Consider the following 22516-nt stretch of genomic DNA (forward strand, 5'->3'; position numbering starts at 1 on the left):
CAGCATATTTCCTCACCTCCCACTTGATTACAATAGAGCTTAAGCTATTTCTGTCTTGTACACCCTAGAATGAGAATAGCATCATTCATGTAATTGGGGATAGGAGAGGATATGCAGTAGTAGGGAAGGCCTTATCCAGGTTAGCCCTTCCTACTAGTATTGTTGGGGAATGAAGCAGAGCCAGCAGAAGAAGCCTCAAGGCACCATAGGTTGAGGCCTAAGAGGTTCTCTTTTTCAAACATTTACCAGGCCCTAAGCTTCTTCCCATCTTGTTTTCCAGTCTATTGAGAACCTGCCCAGTGTGTTTGGAAGCAACCCTAAAGCCCACATTGCAGCCAAGACAGTATTCCATTTGGCCCATCGTCATGGCGACATCCTTCGAGAGGGCTGGAAAAATATTATGGAGGCCATGCTACAGCTCTTCCGAGCCCAACTGCTGCCCAAGGCTATGGTGGAGGTAATTCTTGGTAGGAGACTAATCGGTAGTAACAAGGCAAGGCCTAGCTGGTTTGGCTCAGTGGATAGAGCGTCGGCCTGCAGACTGAAGGGTCCCGGGTTCGATTCCAATTCAAGGGCACATGCCCGGGTTGTGGGCTCGATCCCCAGTAGGTGGCGTGCAAGAAGCAGCCAATCAATGATTCTCTCTCTTCATTGATGTTTCTATCTCTCTCTACCTCTCCCTTCCTCTCTGAAAAAAAAAAAAAAAAATAGTAACAAGGCAAGAGCTCCAAGATTATATGCTACTAGTATATAGAACTGGTTGAGAGTATCACTGGGCCTGCTGCCTGCTGAAGCTTACCAGGAATACCTCAAATGTAAGACCACAGATCTTGAGTGGGGGCATAGCTATCAAGGAAGACTGGTAGAAGTCATTGCCAGTCACCATATGGAGGGGGCCCAATCAATAGTGTAGAGCAGAGAGCTACAAGAAGAAAGCCAGAGAATTTTGCATGGGGGAGCAGGAAATGCAAAGGGTATGTAGAAAGAAATTACTTTTGACCTGCTTTTCCAGGTAGAAGATTTTGTGGATCCCAATGGCAAGATCTCTCTACTACGCGAGGAGACACCATCGAACCGGTAAGGGCAGATCAGAGGCTAAAGGCCTTGGGGAGAGAGGATCAGGACTCTGGAGCTCACCAGGGTTTATACTGTTTCTACAGAGGAGAGTCGACAGTGCTGAGCTTTGTGAGCTGGCTGACACTAAGTGGTACTGAGCAGTCTAGCGTGCGGGGCCCATCCACTGAGAACCAGGAGGCTAAGAGAGTGGCCTTAGAGTGTATCAAGGTAACTGCCTGCTTATCTCTGGACCCCTCCCCACTGGATTGTGAACTGAAGAATAGAATCATTGAGAGCTTGTGACCAGAACTGACTCCTGCTCTCTCTCTGGCTCTTAAGAAAGTTCTCTTCCCTCTACCCCTTGTCACTGACACCTTCCTTTTCCTCTTGTGCCCCCTGTAGCAATGTGACCCAGAAAAGATGATCACAGAAAGCAAGTTTCTCCAGCTGGAGTCACTGCAGGAGCTCATGAAGGTACAGAATGAAGAGGAAAGAAAAGGAAGGGCTGGCTGAATCTGGGAGGGGAGACAGGGACAGTGGTGTAAAGTCAATCTCTGTCAGGGCAGGGCCAGTGGCTGCCTACTTTTCTGCTGTTGTTCTCCTCTAGGCTCTCGTCTCAGTGACACCAGATGAAGAGACATATGATGAGGAGGATGCTGCTTTCTGCCTGGAGATGCTGTTGAGGATTGTGCTAGAGAACAGGTAGAAGGCCGTCTTTAGGCAGGCCTCACATTGAGCTTATTCCAAAGGGATGGAAGCATGGAGCCATCTTGCTGAGTGGGCTCTAGGGGCAAAAAGAACATGAAGCTATAGGCAGTGGAGGAGAAGCTTGCTCGTTATTCTTGTCTGCTCAGGGTATAATACCGGTGAGCCCTGAAAGGCCTAGCCTGAATCAGAAAGGGAGGCTTATTGCCCAGTGACCTCTCTAGCTGAGACTATCCCCATCTCTTATGTTCCTAAGGGACCGAGTGGGCTGTGTGTGGCAGACTGTTCGAGACCATCTATATCACCTATGTGTCCAGGCACAGGATTTCTGCTTTCTTGTGGATCGGGCAGTGGTGGGGCTATTGCGCCTGGCCATTCGGCTACTCCGGAGAGAAGAGATAAGTGGCCAGGTAAGCAGAGTACAGCTGGGAAGTAAGGAAGATATGCAAGGGACTAAAGTCACAATGTTAGTTGTGGGTATGGCCTGAGACAGAATACATTTAGTGCCCCATAGAATGAGCCCAGTGACCAACTATGGGGCTGGGGGAATCTAACAGGTGGCAGTGGGGATGAGTCTAGAACGTCCTCAAGTGTGAAGCTGATATTCAGCGCCTCTGCTGACTCCTGTAAATCAGCTCTGAAGGGCAGATGGCTGCTGCTTTGTGGCAGCCCCAGCCCTATATCTGGTTTCCTCTAATGCTTTGGACCCTCTTGAGATCTCTTGGCCCAACTATTAAAGACAGCCAGCATAGAACTAATAAGTGAGTTTAGCAAGGTCCCAGGATATAAAATGAACACCCAAAATTAATCACATTTCTATATACAGTACTGACAATGAACATATGGACCTTAAAAAAACAACAACAACACAATACCATTTACAAGTGCTCCCCACAAAAAGAAATACTTAAATATACATCTAATAAAATATGTATAGGATCTGTATGCTGAAAATTACAAAATGTTAATGAAAGAAATCAAAGAAGACCTAAATAAATGAAGGAGCATACCATGTTCATGGATTAGAAGACTCTACATAGTAAAGATGTCAATTCTCCCCAAATTGATCTATAAGTTTAACCCTTTGCACTCGCTTGCTTTTTTCTCAAGCTGCTACCGATGCTAACCGTGTCGAGTCACACTCGACATCCGAGTGCAAAAGGTTAATGCAACTCCTATGAAAATGCCAGCAGGAGTTTTTGTAGACATAGACAAGCTTATTCTAAAATTTAGCACTACCTGGTTTGGCTCAGTGGATAGACCGTCAGCCTGGGGACTGAAGGGTTCTGGGTTTGATTACAGTCAAGGGTACATGCCCAGGTTGTGGGCTCGATCCCCAGTAGGGGGCATGCAGGAGGCAGCTAATCAGTGATTCTCATTATTGATGTTTCTCTCTCTCCCTCTCCCTTCCTCTCTGAAATCAATAAATATATATTTAAATAAATAAATAAATAAAATTTAGATGGAAAAGCACAGGCCTTAGAATAGCCAAATCTCTTGAGAAAGAAGAAAGTAATATTAAGGCTTACTATATTGCCATAGTAATCAAAACTGTGTGGTATTGGTAGAGGGATAGACACCCCTCTACCAATGGAACAGAAGAGAGAACCCAGACATAGGCCCACACAAAGATGCTCAACTAATTTTTTAGAAAAGGTACAAAACCAATTTTAAAAAAAACAATGGGGGAAGGATAACTTTTTCAATTGCCAAAGCAATTGAAATCCATAGTGGAGAAGCTTCATATTTTATACAAAAATTAATTCAAAATAGATCAAAGATTTAAATGTAAAATATAAAACTATAAAACCTTTAGGGAGAAACATAAGTGGATATCTTCAGGAGCTAGGCAAAGAGTTCTTAGTCTTGACACCAAAAGAAAAACCCATAAAAGGAAAAAATGATAAATTAGATTTCATCAATACTAAAAAGTTCTCTATTATAGGCCTGTGAAAAGGATGAAAAAACAAGGAACATATGTTTGCAAATCACATATTAAAGTTGCGATGAGATATCATTATACACATATCAGAATTGCTAAAGTAAAAATATCAAGTGCTGGCAAGGATGTGGGTCACTCATACATTGCTGGTGGGAATGTGAAATGGTATAGCTACTCTGTTGGCACGTTCTTCTAAAATTAAATATCCAATTACCACACAATCCAGCAATTGCATTCTTGGGCATTTATCCCCCAAAAGTGAAAATTGACTTTCTCATAAAAATCTGTAGATGAACGTTCATAAAAGTTTTCATTGTAATAGCCAAAAATAGGAATCAGCTTAGATGATTTTCAACAGGTGAATAAACTGTAGTTCATACATACCATGGAGTACTTACTATTCAGCATTTAAAAGCAACAAGCTATTGATACATGCAACAACTTGGAATTACACTGAGTGAAAAATGCCAATCCCATAAAGTTATAAACTATATAATTCCATTTATATAAAATTTTTAAAAGCATATATTTATTTTTTTTAAAGTTCCTCTGGGGTTTTTATGGTTATTTGTTTTGTTTTTTTCAGAGAGAGGAAGGGAAAGGAGATAGATAAAAACATTAATGATGAGAATCATTGATCAGCTGCCTCCCTCCTGCATGCCCCCTACTGGGGATCCAGCCCACAACCTGGGCATGTGCCCTGACCAGGAATCAATCCTTGATCTCCTTTTTCATGGGTCAACAGTGAACCACTGAGCCACACCAGCCCGACCATTTATATAAATTTTTGAGATGACAGTTTTAACAGTTGTGGACAGATTGCCAGGGGTTAGGGATGGGCACAGGAAAGAGGCAGATGTGATTATAAGGGGTAACATAAGGGATCCTGTGGTGTTGGAACTGTTCAGCATCTTTACTAGTGGTGGATACAAACCTACACAGGTGACTAAATTGTGTAGAATTTAATACACACAACTTGAGTAGAAGTAAAACGGAGGAAATCTGAATAAATCAGTGGATTATATCAATGTCAGTATTCTGGTTATGATTATACCATAGTTTTGCATAAAATTGCCATTGGGGTAAACTGGGCAAAGTGTGTAAGGGATCTCTTTGTGTTATTTCTTACCATATAATACATTATCAACCTGTAATTATCTCAGTAAATATCTTAATATAAAAAGAAAAGACCAGCTTCTGTATCCTAAGTTGGGTCCTAGTCAAACTGTCCTTACTGGCCTAAGAAGACTGGTGGGAAAGGAGAGTAGGCAAAAAGTTGTGTTCCACTTCCCACTTCCCACCCCAACCCAGGTATTGCTCTCCCTGCGCATCTTGCTACTAATGAAGCCCAGCGTGCTGTCCCGAGTCAGTCACCAGGTAGCCTTTGGGCTCCATGAACTCCTTAAGACCAACGCAGCCAACATTCATTCAGGTGACGACTGGGCCACCCTCTTCACGTTGCTGGAGTGCATTGGCTCAGGCGTGAAGCCTCCAGCTGCCCTGCAGGCCACCACCAGGGCCGATGCACCTGATGCTGGTAAGCCCATTCCCAGAGAGACCCACACTGGCAGATAAACCATTATGGCCCCAGAGGTTGATACAGGAAAACAAAACAGGTTATTACGTTCAGCAGATTAAATATCCGTGGCTTCTGCCATCTGCTCCCAGAATTTCCTATACCAGCTGGCCTCTCCCCAGCACACCCTCAAGTTAAACAGCATGAAGGCAAGTAGGCAGCAGAGAAGGCTCTGAAGCCTGGCTTACTACTGTCCTGAGGACTGGTTTATCAAAAACTGTGAGAAAATGCCACCTCCCTCCCCTGACAGCTGCTCCTACATGCCATCAGGAACCCAAATTAGCCTGCTGCCCTATTTGGTCAAGAGAGAAGCTGTCCAGACCATCCTTTAGCCCTGTGGTAACAGGACTGAAACTAAGCCAGACCAAGAAAGAGAAACCAGGCTATGGCGCCTTTCTTCTGAGAGCTGAAACTATTCCCTCAACCCAGTGTCCCCATCCTCACTTTGACTCTGCCTTTCTCCCTGCCGGCTCAGGGGCCCAATCAGACAGTGAACTCCCATCCTACCATCAAAATGATACGAGTCTGGACCGAGGATACACTTCTGACTCGGAGGTCTATGCTGACCATGGCAGGCCTGGCAAGATCCACCGATCAGCCACAGATGCTGATGTGGTCAACAGTGGTTGGTTAGTGGTAAGTGATGGACAGCGGATGAGACTTCCCTCCTTGGCCTGTGGGAAAGATTCCTAGTCCTCTAAAGAGGGCATCCAGGGGAAGATCTGGTTCAAGCCTGGGTTCCAAGCTCCTCTGTATACTTTACAGGTGGGGAAGGATGACATCGATAACTCCAAGCCAGGGCTTGGGACTGCGTCCAGCCGGCCAGGCCCTTCACCCCTGGTCAATCAGTACAGTCTAACAGTGGGGCTGGACCTCGGACCTCATGACACTAAGTCTCTGCTTAAGTGTGTGGAATCACTGTCTTTCATCGTGCGTGACGCTGCCCACATCACACCTGACAACTTTGAGCTCTGTGTCAAGACTCTCCGCATCTTTGTCGAAGCCAGTCTTAACGGTGGTGGGTCAACTGACGGGCAATTGGGGAGTAGCCATGTGAATATACGGGGGACAGGGATATCTGTGTCTATGGATATGGAAATGTGACCTGGATCTGACTCTGCTCAGGGTGCAAGTCCCAGGAGAAACGTGGCAAGAGTCACAAATATGACAGCAAAGGGAACCGCTTCAAAAAGAAATCCAAGGAGGGCTCAGTGCTTCGACGGCCTCGAACCTCTAGCCAACATGCCACTCGGGGAGGACATAGTGATGACGATGAGGATGAAGGCGTGCCTGTCAGCTACCATACGGTGTCTTTACAGGTCAGTCAGGACGTAAGTATGGCACCCTTTACTTCCTCTTCTCTCCCTGCACCTGACTTTGGGAGTGTGGATGGGGCCAGGGACAGCCAGGACTGAGAGGAAGGGCCGAGGTCCTCAGCCACCACCTCTACAGTGTTCCCACCTGTAAGTCTTTGTTTGCTTAATATTTAAACTGAGGTTTATTTTTTGAATAGGTAATACATGCACATGGTACAAAGTTCAAACGGTACAAAAGGGTAAACAGATAAAAGTAAGCCCCATTCCATTTCTGTCCCTAGCCAATAAGTTCTCACTAGAGGCAACTACTGCCACCAGTTTCTTGTCTATCCTTCCAGAGTTATTCTGTCTATTCAAGGCATATAAAATTTATTTTATGAGCAGAATTTATATCACTAACTAAATGGATAACTAATTGCCTTAAATAGAATAGCCTTAGAAAAATGATGAAAAAAAATTATTAAATCTAGCCAGATACTATTACCCATCAAAGCCTCCGAGCCTGAGGTATGCTTTCTGTTTTTAAAATAACGTGATAAGGTTTTATATATTATCAGGTGTGAAAGAGAATTGAAAAGAAAGTGTATTTCTCACTGTGTAATTCAGTATTATTAAATACTTAGTCCACACCCCTCCTCAAGTCTCCTCTACTAGGACTAATACTCAACTTTGGGAAACACTTGCCAGGACGGGGCAACTAGCTCATAAAATCGAGAAGGGAGCAGTGAGAGGATTGAAGTATGGTGTGACTGGTACTAGGGGCTCCCTTGAGGACTCAGTCAGGGACAGTAGTGGGTGGGGGACTTGACCAGACCTAACCCCACTCATGTCCTGCCCCTCCTGTGATCCCAGTTGCTAGACCTGATGCACACCCTCCACACTCGGGCGGCCTCTATCTACAGCTCATGGGCAGAGGAGCAGCGCCACCTGGAGACAAGTGGCCAGAAGATCGAAGCGGATTCGCGCACCCTCTGGGCCCACTGCTGGTGCCCCTTACTGCAGGGTAAACTTTGGGGGAGCAGGCTGGGCAGGGGCAGAGGTGGACTTGGAGCTGGGAAGTACCAGGATCAGGATGCCTGAAGGATCCTGAGCCTGTTCTTGCTCTCAGGCATTGCCTGCCTATGCTGTGATGCCCGGCGCCAGGTGCGGATGCAGGCACTGACCTATCTGCAACGAGCACTACTGGTACATGATCTGCAAAAGCTGGATGCCCTGGAATGGGAGTCCTGCTTTAACAAGGTAGGACTTCCCTCAAGTCTTTTTATTTTTATTTTACGTTTTTATTGATTTTTAGGGAGAGGGGAAGGGAGAGGGATAGAAAGATAGAAACATCGATCAGCTGCCTCCTACACACACTCCTCCTGGGGATCAAGCCCACACCCCGGGCATGTGCTCTAACTGGGAATCAAACTGGCAACCTCTTGGTCCCTGGATTGCTGCTCAGCCGCTGAGCCACGCCAGCCGGTCAGACTTCCCTCTAGTCTTAAGGTAAAGTTCAAATCTTTAAGATAAGGAGAACAAGGCAGCCTGAAGAGCCCCTAATGTCAATCCTCAGTCTGCATCAGACCTTCCCCTTCTGCTCAATACTCATCCACCCCAGCCCCTGGCTTCCTTGGGGCAAGGCTGCCCACTGACCTTGCTAGGAGATGTTGGCTGTTTACCTACCAGGTGCTGTTTCCTCTACTGACCAAGCTCTTGGAGAACATCAGCCCTGCAGATGTGGGTGGGATGGAGGAGACCCGGATGAGGGCTTCCACACTTCTCTCTAAGGTATTGCTCACCACCCTACACCCACCCACTGTCCTGCCTCTTCACAAGGAGGGAAGCCAAGGCTTCTGATAAGACCTAGAGATGCAGTGTAGGTGCTGAGGACCCAAGCTATGGAGACTCAGTGGGACTTGGGGACCTGGGACGTTTCTGGAATTCAGAGGCATTTCTAATCTAAGATTCCCATGCAAGATAGGACAGGCTTGCCTCCCAGCCTTGGAGAAGGGTATAGAAGGCCCCTACCCTACCCTCGGCTGAAAGTGGCTGGCGGGCCATAGGTCTTCCTGCAGCACCTGTCTCCACTGCTGTCACTCTCTACCTTTGCGGCCCTCTGGCTGACCATCTTGGACTTCATGGACAAGTACATGCATGCAGGCTCCAGTGACTTACTGGTATGTTCTACTTCAGCCTGACTCCAGCCTGACTCTGCTGGGAAGACTTACTGTTTACCCCCTTGGTGGCTACCTCCTTACCATATTCTCCCATGCCCTCTTTTCTATTCTCATGGTCCACTGCCACCTGTAGTCAGAGGCCATCCCTGAGTCTCTGAAGAACATGCTTCTGGTGATGGACACAGCGGAGATTTTCCACAGCGCAGATGCCCGAGGAGGCAGCCCCTCAGCCCTCTGGGAGATTACCTGGGAGCGCATTGACTGTTTTCTGCCCCACCTACGAGATGAGCTCTTCAAGCAGACTGTCATCCAGGGTAGGGGGCTCAGCCCAGCTTCATCAGAAAGAGTCTGGAGCTCAGTAGTTCTCTGTGCTGTAGGTGGGTGGGAAGACTGGTGGGTAGCCAGGGCTTGAAATTCTAAGAGCTGCCATCTGGATTCTTCACCCTCCTCAGACCCCACGCCTATGGAGCCTCATGCCCAAAAACCTCTAGCTTCAGCCCACCTGACACCTACTGCTGGGGACACCAGGACACCTGGCCATCCACTTCTCCCAGAGATGCCCTCTGAATTGGGAGCCTGTGGTGAGTCCCTCTGGGCCAGCCTACTGGGTGTTGAGCAGGAAAGAGGAGGCCTAAGAGGAGGCCCATGGTAGCTTGGGATTGCTGCTGAGCATGGGCTGTGAGCCAGAGGAAGGGGAGACCCTGAGAATCCTGTTTGCCTGCTCTTCCTATCAGAAATGGCAGGACCAAATAAGCTATAATGGAGCTAGCTGCTTGAGATTTTCAGGCTTAGGAAGAGAAAGCTGGGTCTGGGACTTGGAGAATATGCAAAGGTTGCCCTTCAGGGATTCTAATAAAGACCAGACCAAAATTAATCTAACTAGAAGTATAGCAAAGGAGGTAGAGGACAGAGATAAGGTAACTGGGCATTGGAATGAGTTTCAGGGGTGACTCCCAACTATTTAGCCTGGGAGGGGTCATTTTGCTCATGGGAATGGGGAGGAGCAAAGATTGGTATGAGGGAGTTTGACTGCAGCCACCTTTGACTTTGACTCTTACTATAGACTTTGAGAAGCCCGAGGGCCCCCGACCTGGCAACAGCAGCTCCCCTGGATCACCAGTGGCATCTAGCCCCAGCAGGCTGAGCCCTACCCCAGATGGGCCTCCACCCTTGGCTCAGCCCCCACTGATCCTGCAGCCCTTGGCCTCTCCACTGCAGGTGGGCGTGCCACCCATGACTCTGCCCATCATCCTCAACCCTGCTCTCATTGAAGCCACCTCACCAGTGCCCCTCCTGGCCACACCCCGCCCCACAGACCCCATGCCCACCTCTGAAGTTAACTAAAAATAGGCCCCTCAGAGATCAGGACCTGTCCCTGGCCCCCTTCCAGCTGTCCCAGGGGCCACACTCTTCAGGCCCAGCTCGAGCTGCTATCGCTGCTACTTGTATGGGGACCTAAAAAACAGAACTTTTATAGCCCTTCCTGGGACCCACAGTCAGGCTGCAGGACCTTCCTCCTCTGCTCTCCATTCTTGGGGGTCCAACCTGAGAGCACACTCAGGTATCACCTGCCGGCTGGTAGCTCTGGGGAGGCATCACTGTGCCAGCCCTGCAGTGCCTGCCCTTGTGTCCCTCCTGCCCATGGTTAGGCATTGAGAGCCAAGCCAACCACTCTGCACTTTGTTTCCCTCTCCCGTCCCCACTCCCATCAGCCCTGGGCCACCTCCTCCAGTTCTTCCTCTTTTACTCATTCGTTGGTCAGTTTGAAGAGCTGATTGGCATTGAGGTTGGGCAGATGGGGCTGGACAGGGGGACTGCCCACAGGAACATGTACATATGGAAAAACAGGACAACAGTGGACTTTTTATGATGTAATAAATGTCTTAGTACCATTAATGCTTTTCCCTCTGGTTTCCTTCTTGAACTTGTGGGCACCATGTTCTTAGGATACCCAGGGATTAGACCTTGCATGAACAGAAGTGACACTGAACCTACCAACAGTCTGGTCAATGTGGCCCCAGGCCAAAAGCCAGCCAGATGCCAGGACTGAGGTCAGGATTCCTTTACCGCTGCTCGATGACCACCATCAGCACAGCAGTGCACCTTTGCCAGCAGGGATGTGCCAGGGGTTTGGGCAGTTGTCCTCTTCCCTAACTGCTCCAAGGAAGACACCTGAGACAACACAGACTCAGGTCAAGGGAAACCAGAGCTGAGCTGTAGTTATTCAGAAGTTTTCCTTCTGATGTGCCTCATGGTCCAGGAGCAAAAGGAGCCTATGGACTTATGAGAGGGCCATCTTGCCCATAGCTGTGATCATGTGTATGTGGGCACAGGGACATTCCTTTTGGCCCAAAATTGAGGAGGGACCATTCTTCCAGCCCACAGCCTCCATCCATCCCAGTCACTGAAGCATGATTGGAGAACCTGTCCTCTTTCCCTTTACCTCAGGGTAAGAAGGTGGGAGTGTGAATGAGGCAGGCTGTGTAGCCCCTGCAAAGCTTAGGTACTATGGGCAGGATGCAGAATGCTATGTATTAAGCTTTCCCATGTGAAGCATCTACATCATCTTGGTTTCCTCCTCCATAATGGTCCCTTCCCTCAGAGGGGGAGGGAGTGGTACCCTATTGAACTACCAGCTGACATCCTCATAAAGAGTTAGGGACACTCACCCTCTTCATTTGGACCCAGCTGGCTATGTGATCATTTAGCATCTGGGGCTAACCTTTGCTCAGCACAACCGCGTAGATGTTCCTGGGAGTCTGAACCTCTATAAGTGTCTCCCTCGGGTGTAGAAGAGGGCGCCTTGGAAATGGGATTAGCCTGATGTGAAAAAATACTGACATGAGACCTGAAACTCCTATACTAGTTTCTACCTCTTCCCTTCCTTCTTCCCCAAGTAGTCCAGACTATCCTTGGTTTCCCAACCCTGCCCATGGGAAAATTAGGAGTATGACTGCACTTTTCTGTATGAGTGCAGAAAAACCAGGATCTACAGTCAGGTAGACACTGGGGCTCTTGGCTTGGTAACAGTTATGATGTCTCTGTTCTGCCATCTGAGCCCCACCCACAAGCTCTGCCTTTAGAAGCTTGCATGTGTTGTTGTGTTTTTTTTTTTGGGGGGGGGAGTCTAAAGTTATACATGAATTTTTGACTGTGGGGTGTCAGTACCCCTAATCCCGCATTGTCAGCTGTACAGAATTAGTTCCAATGGACACACACACACACACACACACCAAAAAAAAAAAAAAAAAATCCTAGAAACAACAGAAAATGTGGCTACCCCAGCACTTGGGTATTTACCTTTGCTTAGGGCTCTCTGCTTTGGGAGATGAAGGGCCTTGAGGAAGCAGAAGCCCTCAGTCCCTGGGCCTCTGTTGCAGAGAAGGAACTTTAGTTCAAGTAGACACCCCCTCCTTGAAATATTCTTCACTCGGCTTCTGAGACACTATTTTCTTGGTTCTCCCCTAACTCACTGGCCACGCCTTTTTAATTTCCTTTTTGGCTCCTCCTCATCTCCAGCCTCTGAACATTACTAGTAGAATGCCCCAGAGCTCCTCAAGTCCTTTCTCTATACTCAGTCCCTGGATAATGTTCACTGTCAAGACTTTAAATACCAGCCATTACACTAATTATGTCCAACTACCCCTTTCATTTCCACTTGCATGCCTCATCAGCTCTCAAACATAACAAACTTAAAAGGAAAAATTCTTGATTACCCCCCCTACAAATCTGCTCCTCCCCCAGTCTGTCCCACATCACTAAAGGACAGCTCCATTCTTCTAGGTTCTTATGCCAAACTGACCCCCTCTTTTCTCATATTCTACATCCAATTCCTCAGCCACCACTGGTCTACTGGTCAACCTCCTATTTTCTAGTTCCATGATCTCTATTCTCTCCACACTGAAACCAAAAGGATCCTTTTAAAACCCATTTTCATTCCATTGCTTAAAACCCGCCAATGGCTTTCCATCTCATTCATAATAAATAAAAAGTTCTTTATCCCACCTACCTAATTTTCTTACTGTGCTTCAAATATGCCAAACACATTCATATCAGACCTGTACACTGCTAATCCCTGCACCTGGAATGTTCTTCCCCCAGATATCCATATAACTCAGTCCATTTTTTTCAAGTCATTTTTCAAATGTTATCAGAGAAGCCCTCCCTGCCTGCCACATATAAAACTTTTATCACTCTTTGCCCCCATACCTACTTTTTCTCCATAGCACTTATCACCCACCAACTGACATTTCTCGATATGATTTTTATCTTCAAACAAGGACATTATTTTCTAAAGTATGTCCTCACTATTTATTGGTGAATGAAATAGAGTTGATGGTGCCTCTGCTTTGGGCCAGGTGCTAGGGCTGCATACAAAAACAGATAGCCCGGCCAGCATGGCTCAGTGGTTGAACATCGACCTGTGAACCGGGAGGTCACGGTTTGATTCCCGGTCAGGGCACATGCCTGGGTTTCGGGCTCCATCCCCAGTGTGGGGCATGTAGGAGGCAGCCAATCAGTTATTCTCTCTCATCATTGATGTTTTTATCTATCCCTTCCTCTCTGAAATCAATGGAAATATATTTTTTAAAAGTCACTTTAGAAACAAAAACAGAAATAATCATTAAGCTAGAAATTAATGGAACAAACAATGAAGAAGTTTCTTAAGCCCAGCTAGATAAAGCTATAGCAACTGACAATAAACCTTGAGTCAGTTAAAATTTCCAGGCCAACATTGTGAATTGTTGGAGTTGATTAATGGGAACATGGGGGTTCATTATACTATTTTCTGCACTCTATGTTTTATATGAATTTGTGGGGAAAGAGCTCTATCCTACAGTTAACAGACTGACTTTGAATTCTTGCTCTGTCATTTCTAGCTGTGTTACTTCACCTCTCTGAGACTTAATTTCTTCATCATTAAAGTAAGGTAATATTTATCTCCTAGGGATGTTGGAAGGAAGAACAAGAACTTATAGTAAAGTACCTTAACCTTTTGCACTCGGATGTCGAGTGTGACTCGACACGGTTACCATTAGAATAAAGGAATCGAGAAAAAAGCAAGCGAGTGCTAAGGGTTAATATAGTACCTGGCACATTCCACTTGTGGGCAAGGTGAAGAGGAAGGGGAAGTAATAGGAAATAGCCCAAACCAAGAGCTATAATAGTCTTCCTTTATGCAGAGCTAGTGCATACTGTAATTCCATTATTAAGAAGGTTAGAGGAAGGTTGCAGGAAAGATCTGAAAAAACAGCCTGTGTTCTACTGTGAGCCCAAGGTAGGATGACTCCAGGTATGGAGGTACTCGTGGCATTCCTAAAGAGAGTCTCTACAGAGCAGAGATGTCCAGCCTCAGAGTTAGTACTTTGTGAACTCCTGCACTGACCTTGCTGCCACTAGAAGTGTACAAGCGGACGTTCGGGACTATATAAAAGGCAATTTCCTACATCGGAGGAAGTTTGTACTATTAAGATTGTGGATACCTTTTTAATTCTAATACCCCAAATCTCTGGGACGGATGAGCAAAGCCTTTCCAGGCGCAGCGCTCCTGAGTTCAGTCATGTCTGAAAGTCTGGCCCGCTGTAAACCTTCCATTTATAGAATACGTTTTCGGTCCAGAGTGTCTCTTCCAGGGGGGGAGGAGTTAGAATCTGAGAGGATGATTACGGAGTCTCCTTGCAGTTCCAGAGAGGCCGCCAGATGGCGTCCTAGGACCGACTGCAAGATCAACTTCCTTCCCCTTTCCCTAACTCTTCCTTTCTGGGTGGGGACCCCTTTCTGGGCGGGGGACCAGAGGGTTGGGCCGTCAGCTTCCCCCTGGGGTTCCCCAGCCAAGCGTTAGGCACAGCAAAAGCCGAGTACAGCGGGGGCTACCAGCTGTTCGAGGCAGGCCTGGGTGAGAGAGGAGACCGAAGTCGGGGCCCTTGGCCGGGGGATGGCGCTAGTTCCACGAGTCCTGCCTCTGGCTGATACTCCCCTCCTCGCCCCCCGCCCCGCCCGCGCCAGAGCCCGCGCCTAGCTGACCACCCCACTCCCTACTCCCCGCGCGGCGCGAGTATTTCCCCCGTGAGGGGCACGCTAGAGTCGCCCCCGATTGGCTGTGGGCATCCGAGTTAAACTTTCAGCCAATGAAAGAGGGCATAGGGCGTGACGCACGGAAACGTCACGGGAATTCCCCCCTCCCGGGGGCGGAAAAGGGGCTTTCCCCGCTGGAGCCCTGGGACTGGAGAGTTGTCGCGACCGGTCCGAGGTGGGTCGGGCCGGGAGAGAAGCCGGGACCGAAGCCGCCGCCGCGGTGAGTGGCCGGGTTCAGATCCTTGGGTGGTCGAGACACGGGAAGGGCGGGAGGAGGGCCCGTCACTGATGGAGCTCCAGGACTGGAGAGCGGCATTTGCACACACACGCAGAGCACGCACACGAACCAGACACCCGGATACACATCAGCATCCTCGTACAAAGACACGCGGACCCGTACCTGTGCCGGCGAGTGCACAGCATCATCCATGTACTCAGCTTCGCACACACGTACACATGCAAACATACTCACCCGTTCTCAGGTGCCTGGACCCATACCCCTCACGCACAAACTCAAAGATATGTCCACCTGTGCCCTTACACATCAAGACAAGCTCAGACATGTGTCCACCCTGAGAAGTTTAAGGTCGCTCACCTGTTGCCCGCACGCCAGCACATGGGCTGAAATAACACTGAATACCTGTGATGGAGACACACACTATCACACAGGGCTTGGGCCTGGAGCAGGGGCATGAGCACCCATAACAAGTGCGGTGTGGGAATTCACCGCTGCCCAGATGTTTCGGGGGTAGGAGCCCATCCCAAAGAGGAGACACTTTTCTCCCTCCCCCCACGACCCCAAGAGACCGGTTCTTGGGGTAGAACCCCGGAGCCCCCCACTGGGAAGAGCCCCCGCCTACAGGCCTTCGGGGAGGAGGCCTTCCTACAGTAGGAATGTCCCCCCAAAAGCCCCCGGGTGAATCAGCCGTGGCCTCCCTTTGGGTAGAAAATCCCAAGGTTGCTCCAGCGTGGGGGAGGCGCAGGGGGCGGGAGGCGGGCCTCGTCCCTAGTCTAGGAGCCTCCCCAGGTCTTGAAAGACCCTGTAGTCCCGTCCCCGGCACCTGCCCTGGAGAGAGGAGGGGAGCCTAACCCCACGGGGCTTCCCTGGGCCTGGCTGCCCCTCTCCCCACAGAGGCTGCGGGCGTCCAAAGGCTGGTGTCGATCAGGCGCCCCTCCCGCGTAGGGGGCGTGGTCATGTGCGTCATTTCCAGTCCCGCCCCCTCCGGCCCCGCCTCCCCTTGGTATTTTCGGGACTTTCCTAAGCTGTTCTAACTTTCCTGCCCCTTACCCGGCCCGGCCCAGCCCAGCTCCGGATCTCGCCTTCCACCGGATCTCCCCCGCCACACCCGGACGGGTGGCTGGAGGAGACCCGACCCTCCCCCTAATCTGGGGCCCCCTCTCCCCGCACTCCGGTCCCGATCTGTCTCTCACTCCCCCCGCCACTCCTCCTAACCTAAGGCGGGCGCCTGAAACTCTGGGAAACAGAATCCGGCCGGAGCCACCAGACAGAACCGGGCCTAGCCCAGAGACATGGAGAGCTGCTACGACCCCGTGAGTCACTCCGCCTGGCCCCAGAGCCGGCCGGCTGCCCCGGGTTTGTCTGCCAGTCGGCCTGTGTCCCTTCTGCCTGTAGTGCCTCCGATTATCTCAGCCTGCCTGTTAGTCTGTGTGCAGACGGAGCTCTTTTATGGACATGAGGAGAGAGGGAGTGATCACTGAGGGTTGAGAGCTGGGAGGTGGAGGGCCCTGTGGGTGGCTCAGAATCAGCTGCCACCCCAGTCTGTCTCCAAACCAGAGTCTGGATGGCATCATTGAATATGATGATTTCAAGTTCAACCCTTCCATGATGGAGCCCAAGGAGCCTGCCCCAGAGACAGGTTAGTAAGTCTTTTAACCTCCCCTTGTCTGAGAGGGAGGGGGCGGGGGGAGCGTGTGCCTTCTGCCTTGGGGGGTGGGCTCAGAGATCCTGGATCAGCAAGGCCCCTCTGTCCCCAGCTGATGGCCCCTACCTGGTGATCGTGGAACAGCCCAAGCAGGCAAGTGAATGGACGGGATAGTATGGGATGGCTTCAGCTTTGGGGGCAAATGGGGTAGTGGTAGCTGGGTGGTCATGGGGAGGGTCACTGACCACAAAAGCCGCTTTGGGTTGGGCTGGTTTTCGCTGCTGATCATAGTGGTGTGGTTGTGATTCAGGCAGACACTACCAGTCATTATGGTCACTGCTGGCAGGGAGTATGGCTGGCTGGGGGGGCGGGGGGGGCGGGGGTCCTCCCTGGTCACAATGTCACTCTATCCTGGGACCTTCAGCGAGGCTTCCGATTTCGATATGGCTGTGAGGGCCCCTCCCATGGAGGGCTGCCAGGTGCCTCCAGTGAGAAGGGCCGGAAGACTTATCCCACTGTCAAGGTGAGCAAGGAGGGTGCTCGAGGGTGGGCTAGTGGACAGTGTATCCAGCGGTATTACTGACAGCCCTCAACCCTCACAGATCTGTAACTACGAGGGACCAGCCAAGATCGAGGTGGACCTGGTAACACACAGTGACCCACCTCGTGCCCATGCCCACAGCCTGGTGGGCAAGCAGTGCTCGGAACTGGGGGTCTGCGCTGTGTCTGTGGGGCCCAAGGACATGACTGCCCAGTAGGTGTCCCCTACCCCTGGCCCCTACTGGCATGCCCCCTCATCACCTGCCAGTCCTAGGCCCCAGCCCATCTCTAGGGAGAGACTTAGGTTGGCCCCAGAACCCAAGGCCACAAGTAAAAACCAGAAAAGCTTCCTAGAGGAAGTAAGGCTAGGCTGAGCCCTGGCAGTGGGGAGGGTGGCTCAGGAGGAAAGAACTACCTGCAATACTTCTGACTCTCCTCCCCCCACTCAGATTTAACAACCTGGGCGTCCTGCATGTGACCAAGAAGAACATGATGGAGATTATGATACAAAAACTTCAAAGGCAGAGACTCCGCTCCAGGCCCCAGGGCCTTACAGGTATGGTGGGGAGGGAGTCATGGGAGGTGGTCATGAAAGGAGAAAGAGGAGCAGTGCAGAGGTCATTGTGCCCACTGTGCAGAGGCTGAGCGGCGGGAGCTGGAGCAGGAGGCCAAGGAGTTGAAGAAGGTGATGGATCTGAGCATTGTGCGACTGCGCTTTTCCGCCTTCCTTCGAGCCAGCGATGGCTCCTTCTCACTGCCCCTAAAGCCTGTTATCTCCCAGCCCATCCACGATAGCAGTGAGTATTTCGATACCTGGGGTGTAAGACCTGGGTGTCAGAGAGAGCCTGAGAGGCATCCTCAAGCTGTGGAGTCAGATAGGCCTGGGTTTGAACTTGGCCCTGCCACGTATGACTAAGAGATCTTGAGCAAGTCATTTCCCCTCTCTGAATATGGCTTCTGTCTTGGGTAAATGCAATTACTAGTGGTTCCTCTTAGGGTTGTTCAGATAATGATACAAAGCACTTGACTCCACAAATGGGGCCATAACTCTTACATCATCCCAAGTAATTGATATTCCACCCCCATAGAGTCTCCTGGGGCCTCAAATCTGAAGATTTCTCGAATGGACAAGACAGCTGGCTCCGTGCGGGGTGGAGATGAGGTTTATCTGCTTTGTGACAAGGTGCAGAAAGGTGAGGCTGGAGCCCATGCTGGGAACTAAGGATGCTGGGTGTCAAGATTGGGGGCAAGGGCAACTTCAGGAAAAATGGTCCTGAAGATTCCAGTAGGAGCCGTGGCCAAGCTTCAGTCTTCCCTGCAGATGACATTGAGGTTCGGTTCTACGAAGACGATGAGAATGGGTGGCAGGCCTTTGGGGACTTCTCGCCCACAGATGTCCATAAACAGGTACCCTAGGGACCCTCTGGCCAGGGGTGGGGGCCCATCTAGGCCAAGGCCTCGATGACTCTTTATGTCTTCCTTTTGCCCAGTATGCCATTGTGTTCCGGACGCCTCCCTATCACAAGATGAAGATTGAGCGTCCCGTAACTGTGTTCCTGCAGCTGAAACGCAAGCGTGGGGGAGATGTATCTGACTCCAAACAGTTCACCTATTACCCTCTGGTGGAAGGTGAAGCAGGGCTGAAGATCCCAAGGGGGCTGGAGGGTTGGGACTGGGCTGGAAAGTCCCAAGAACTAGATCAGGGTGCCTATGAGTCAAGTTAGGAGTGGGGAAGGTCCCAGAAAGAGGTGGTCCTAAGAGGGCTTTGGGGTGAGGGGTCATTACCAACCTTGGGACAAGGCTCTTGAGTGGCCCATGAGTTGGGGTTCTAACACCTCATTTCCCTCTGTCTGCAGACAAGGAGGAGGTGCAGCGGAAGCGGAGGAAAGCCTTGCCCACCTTCTCCCAGCCTTTTGGGGGTGGCTCCCACATGGGCGGAGGCTCTGGGGGCTCGGCAGGGGGTTATGGAGGAGCCGGAGGAGGTGAGGAGTGCTGGTGGCATGAAGGGCGGTGGAGGGGCGAGGGGTAAAGGGGAGAGAAGTTGTGTGGGAGGTAATCTGGGAGAGTTCAGGCTGCTGCCTCCTCTCCACAGACTGCTTGTCTTCACAGGTGGCAGCCTCGGCTTTTTCCCTTCCTCCTTGGCCTACAGTCCCTACCAGTCCGGTGCAGCCCCAATGGGCTGCTACCCGGGAGGCGGGGGCGGGGCGCAGATGGCCGACGGGGCACCTAGCGGGGATGCTAGGGAGGAAGCAGCAGAACCGAGCGCGCCCCCCGAGGACCCCCACCGCAAACCGCAAGCTCAGGAGCTGCTGCAGCGAGGTATAGTCCCCGGAATTCGGGTGGTCGGAGCGCTGGGGGTGGGGGACCTAGCCCGCGCCCACGCCCCCTGTCGCCCTCAGCCCAGGAGTACAACGAGCGCCTGTTCAGCCTGGCGCAGCGCAGCGCCCAAGCCCTGCTGGACTACGGCGTCACAGCAGACGCGCGCGCGCTGCTGGCGGGACAGCGCCACCTGCTGACGGCGCAAGACGAGAACGGAGACACGTAGGTGGCGGGGGGCGGGGGCGGGGAGGAGATGGCTCCAGGGTGAGGGTTCCGGATGGGCGTACTGTGGAAGATCGTGGGGTGCTCTGGAGTTGAACAGACCCGCTTTCAAGTCGGGCTCGCTATGTACTAGTTCTGTTCAAGGTACTTAATCTCTCTATACTTCAGATTTGTCAACGGTTAAAGGTATTGATCTGCCTCAAAAGGTGCTCAGGAAGGATTAAGTTCAGGTGCCGCATTGCCCTTAGCGAGGTCTGGGCTCAACAGGCTCCAGCAAGGCAGATTATGGAGGCTGTGGGGTTTTGAGAGTAGAGGATGCTCCACCTGCCTGGGCTTGCTAAACCAAAGTCTCGATCCCCAATCCCCAGGCCGCTGCACCTGGCCATTATTCACGGGCAGACCAGTGTCATCGAGCAGATAGCCCATGTCATCTATCATGCTCGGCACCTCGGTGTGGTCAACATCACCAACCACCTGCACCAGGTGAGGGGCACCTATTGATGAGAGGCTAAGAGTTGGAAAGCAAGTGGGTCTAGGCCAGGGGCGGGCCTGGCTCACTCAGCCTGCGTCCCCAGACACCCTTGCACCTGGCGGTGATCACCGGGCAGACCAACGTGGTGAGCTTCCTGCTGCAAGTAGGCGCAGACCCGACACTGCTTGATCGGCATGGAGACTCAGCGGTGCACCTGGCACTGAGGGCAGGTGCCAGTGCCCCGGACCTGCTGGGTGCGCTGCTGCGGAGTGGGGCTCCCGCCGTGCCCCAGCTGTTGCACATGCCAGACTTCGAGGGTGAGTTCTTCACCTCATCTGGACCAGGGGCAAGGGTAGGGATCAGGGAGGGTAACTGAGGAGTGCCTAGAGGGGACATAGGTGTAGAGGTCAGCTTGTCGGAGCCACAGCTGCAGGCTGAGTGTCCTGTGTCCCTAGGGCTGTACCCAGTACACCTGGCAGTCCGTGCCCGAAGCCCCGAGTGCCTGGATCTGCTGGTGGACAACGGGGCTGAAGTGGAGGCTGCAGAGCGGCAGGGGGGCCGAACAGCTCTTCACCTGGCCACAGAGATGGAGGAGCTGGGGCTGGTCACCCATCTGGTGACCAAGGTAGGAATGAGGACCATGGAGGGACCAAGGATGGTGAACACATAGGGAGAGGAAAAGCCAGTCAGCTGGTGCTGTAATCAACCACTCCCTTGCACTCCACAGCTCCATGCCAACGTGAATGCACGCACCTTTGCGGGAAACACACCCCTACACCTGGCAGCTGGACTGGGATCCCCAACGCTCACCCGCCTCCTTCTAAAGGCTGGTCAGTCTCACCCTCAGGGGCCTATGAATAGGACTGGGAGGAGAAAAAGGGGCGCCTCCCCCGCTCCCCACTTGGCAATCCTGAATGTGGGTTCCCATTGCACCCCCCTCTCCTAGGTGCTGACATCCATGCTGAGAACGAGGAGCCCCTGTGCCCACTGCCTTCGCCTCCCACCTCTGGTAGTGACTCAGATTCTGAGGAGCCTGAGAGGGACACCCGAAGCAGCTTCCGTGGCCACACACCCATTGACCTCACTCGCAGCACCAAGGTGAGGCCAGCCTGGGACAAGAAGTTCCAGGGAACAGGGTGTCCAGGCTTAGGGATGGGGTTCTAAGTATCTGGTGCCTGGGCTTACGGACTGGGACGGGAGTAGTGAAGGCTGAGGCTGTCTCTCCAGGTGAAGACCTTGCTGCTAAATGCTGCTCAGGACACCATGGCGCTGCCCCTGACCCCGCCCAGCCCTGCAGGTGAGCTCTCTTCACTCATTCCTGGCCCTGGCCCCTGCTCACAGAGGGCTTTCTCTTTAGAGCTCTGAAGGGGTCGGCCCTGTCTGTCAGATTGCCATGGGAGAAAAGGGGTGTCTGTGCCCATCGCTGGAGGTAACTGTCACGTTTGTGTGTGTGTCCCCCTCAGGGCCAGAGCTGCCACTCGAGGATACAGTCCTGCAGAACCTGGAGCATCTGCTAGACGGGCCCGGGGCTCAGGGCAGCTGGGCAGAGCTGGCAGAGCGGCTGGGGCTGCGCAGTCTGGTGGACACGTATCGAAAGACGGCCTCGCCCAGTGGCAGCCTCCTTCGCAGTTATAAGGTCCGTCGGGCCCTGTCCCCTGCTCCGTGCCTGCTTCCTTGGCCCCAGGGCTCTTGACCCCACATCCCAGCTACAACTGAGGTTCTCATACCTCTTCCTTCTCTCCAGCTGGCTGGTGGGGACTTGGCAGGCCTCCTGGAAGCTCTGTCTGACATGGGCCTAGACGAGGGAGTGAGGCTGCTAAGGGGTCCCGAGGCCCAAGACAAACTGCCCAGCACAGGTAAAAGGGTCATACCTGGAAGGTCATCTGGGCCTGGAGGGTGGGAGGCCTAAGGCCTTAACTCCCCTCCCCCTCCCTCTCCCCCTCCCCCTCCTTATGTCTACTTCCCCTGCAGAAGTGAAAGAGGACAGTGCATACGGGAGCCAGTCAGTGGAACAGGAGGCCGAGAAGCTAGGCCCATCCCCTGAGCCACCAGGAGGGCTCTGCCACGGGCACCCGCAGCCTCAGGTGCACTGAACTGCTGTCCATTTGCCTGCCCCCTTCCTGGGCCCCTCTGTACAGCATCCCCACCTATTCTAGTCCTTATTTAACACCCCATGCCCACCCCTCAGTTGGGGTAAATAAAGGATTCTCATGGGAAAGGGAGGGGGCCTGGCCCCGTCCCTAAGTTATAG

At 51.6% G+C, this 22516-nt stretch overlaps 2 protein-coding genes across 8 annotated transcripts in view; both read left to right on the plus strand.

Annotated features, from left to right (window-relative positions):
• The window catches only part of GBF1 (golgi brefeldin A resistant guanine nucleotide exchange factor 1), a 122141-nt gene extending 111273 nt beyond the window's left edge, over nucleotides 1–10868 (plus strand). For 4 of the 7 annotated variants that reach the window (XM_079793396.1, XM_079793391.1, XM_079793392.1 and 1 more), the window contains 17 exons: nucleotides 281–457; nucleotides 1013–1077; nucleotides 1161–1284; nucleotides 1459–1530; nucleotides 1664–1758; nucleotides 2018–2171; nucleotides 5015–5240; nucleotides 5755–5915; nucleotides 6045–6297; nucleotides 6405–6598; nucleotides 7448–7598; nucleotides 7704–7834; nucleotides 8264–8365; nucleotides 8641–8754; nucleotides 8888–9068; nucleotides 9207–9335; nucleotides 9818–10867. In XM_079793396.1, the coding sequence (XP_079649522.1) occupies nucleotides 281–457; nucleotides 1013–1077; nucleotides 1161–1284; nucleotides 1459–1530; nucleotides 1664–1758; nucleotides 2018–2171; nucleotides 5015–5240; nucleotides 5755–5915; nucleotides 6045–6297; nucleotides 6405–6598; nucleotides 7448–7598; nucleotides 7704–7834; nucleotides 8264–8365; nucleotides 8641–8754; nucleotides 8888–9068; nucleotides 9207–9335; nucleotides 9818–10098 (2610 nt within the window). In that variant the 3' untranslated portion in view covers nucleotides 10099–10867. Of the gene's footprint in view, nucleotides 1–280; nucleotides 458–1012; nucleotides 1078–1160; nucleotides 1285–1458; nucleotides 1531–1663; nucleotides 1759–2017; nucleotides 2172–5014; nucleotides 5241–5754; nucleotides 5916–6044; nucleotides 6298–6404; nucleotides 6611–7447; nucleotides 7599–7703; nucleotides 7835–8263; nucleotides 8366–8640; nucleotides 8755–8887; nucleotides 9069–9206; nucleotides 9336–9817 lie in introns of all 7 variants that reach the window. The other 3 variants (XM_079793393.1, XM_079793395.1, XM_079793390.1) reach the window with 2 other exon arrangements.
• A 4095-nt stretch (nucleotides 10869–14963) lies between these two features.
• On the plus strand, nucleotides 14964–22515 carry NFKB2 (nuclear factor kappa B subunit 2). The gene is made up of 23 exons (XM_079793901.1): nucleotides 14964–15049; nucleotides 16288–16380; nucleotides 16625–16706; nucleotides 16825–16869; nucleotides 17141–17235; nucleotides 17315–17466; nucleotides 17702–17808; nucleotides 17891–18049; nucleotides 18341–18445; nucleotides 18574–18659; nucleotides 18743–18881; nucleotides 19109–19234; nucleotides 19362–19571; nucleotides 19652–19793; nucleotides 20162–20276; nucleotides 20369–20582; nucleotides 20721–20890; nucleotides 20993–21095; nucleotides 21212–21363; nucleotides 21493–21562; nucleotides 21729–21901; nucleotides 22010–22121; nucleotides 22237–22515. Exons 2-23 carry the CDS (start codon nucleotides 16360–16362, stop codon nucleotides 22356–22358), a joined length of 2700 nt encoding a protein of 899 aa, XP_079650027.1. The 5' UTR covers nucleotides 14964–15049; nucleotides 16288–16359; the 3' UTR covers nucleotides 22359–22515.
• The last annotated feature ends 1 nt before the right edge of the window (nucleotide 22516 follows it).

The sequence above is a fragment of the Cnephaeus nilssonii genome, assembly GCF_951640355.1.
Source record: "Cnephaeus nilssonii genome assembly, chromosome: 16".
In the NCBI taxonomy this organism is placed as follows: Eukaryota; Metazoa; Chordata; class Mammalia; order Chiroptera; family Vespertilionidae; genus Cnephaeus; species Cnephaeus nilssonii.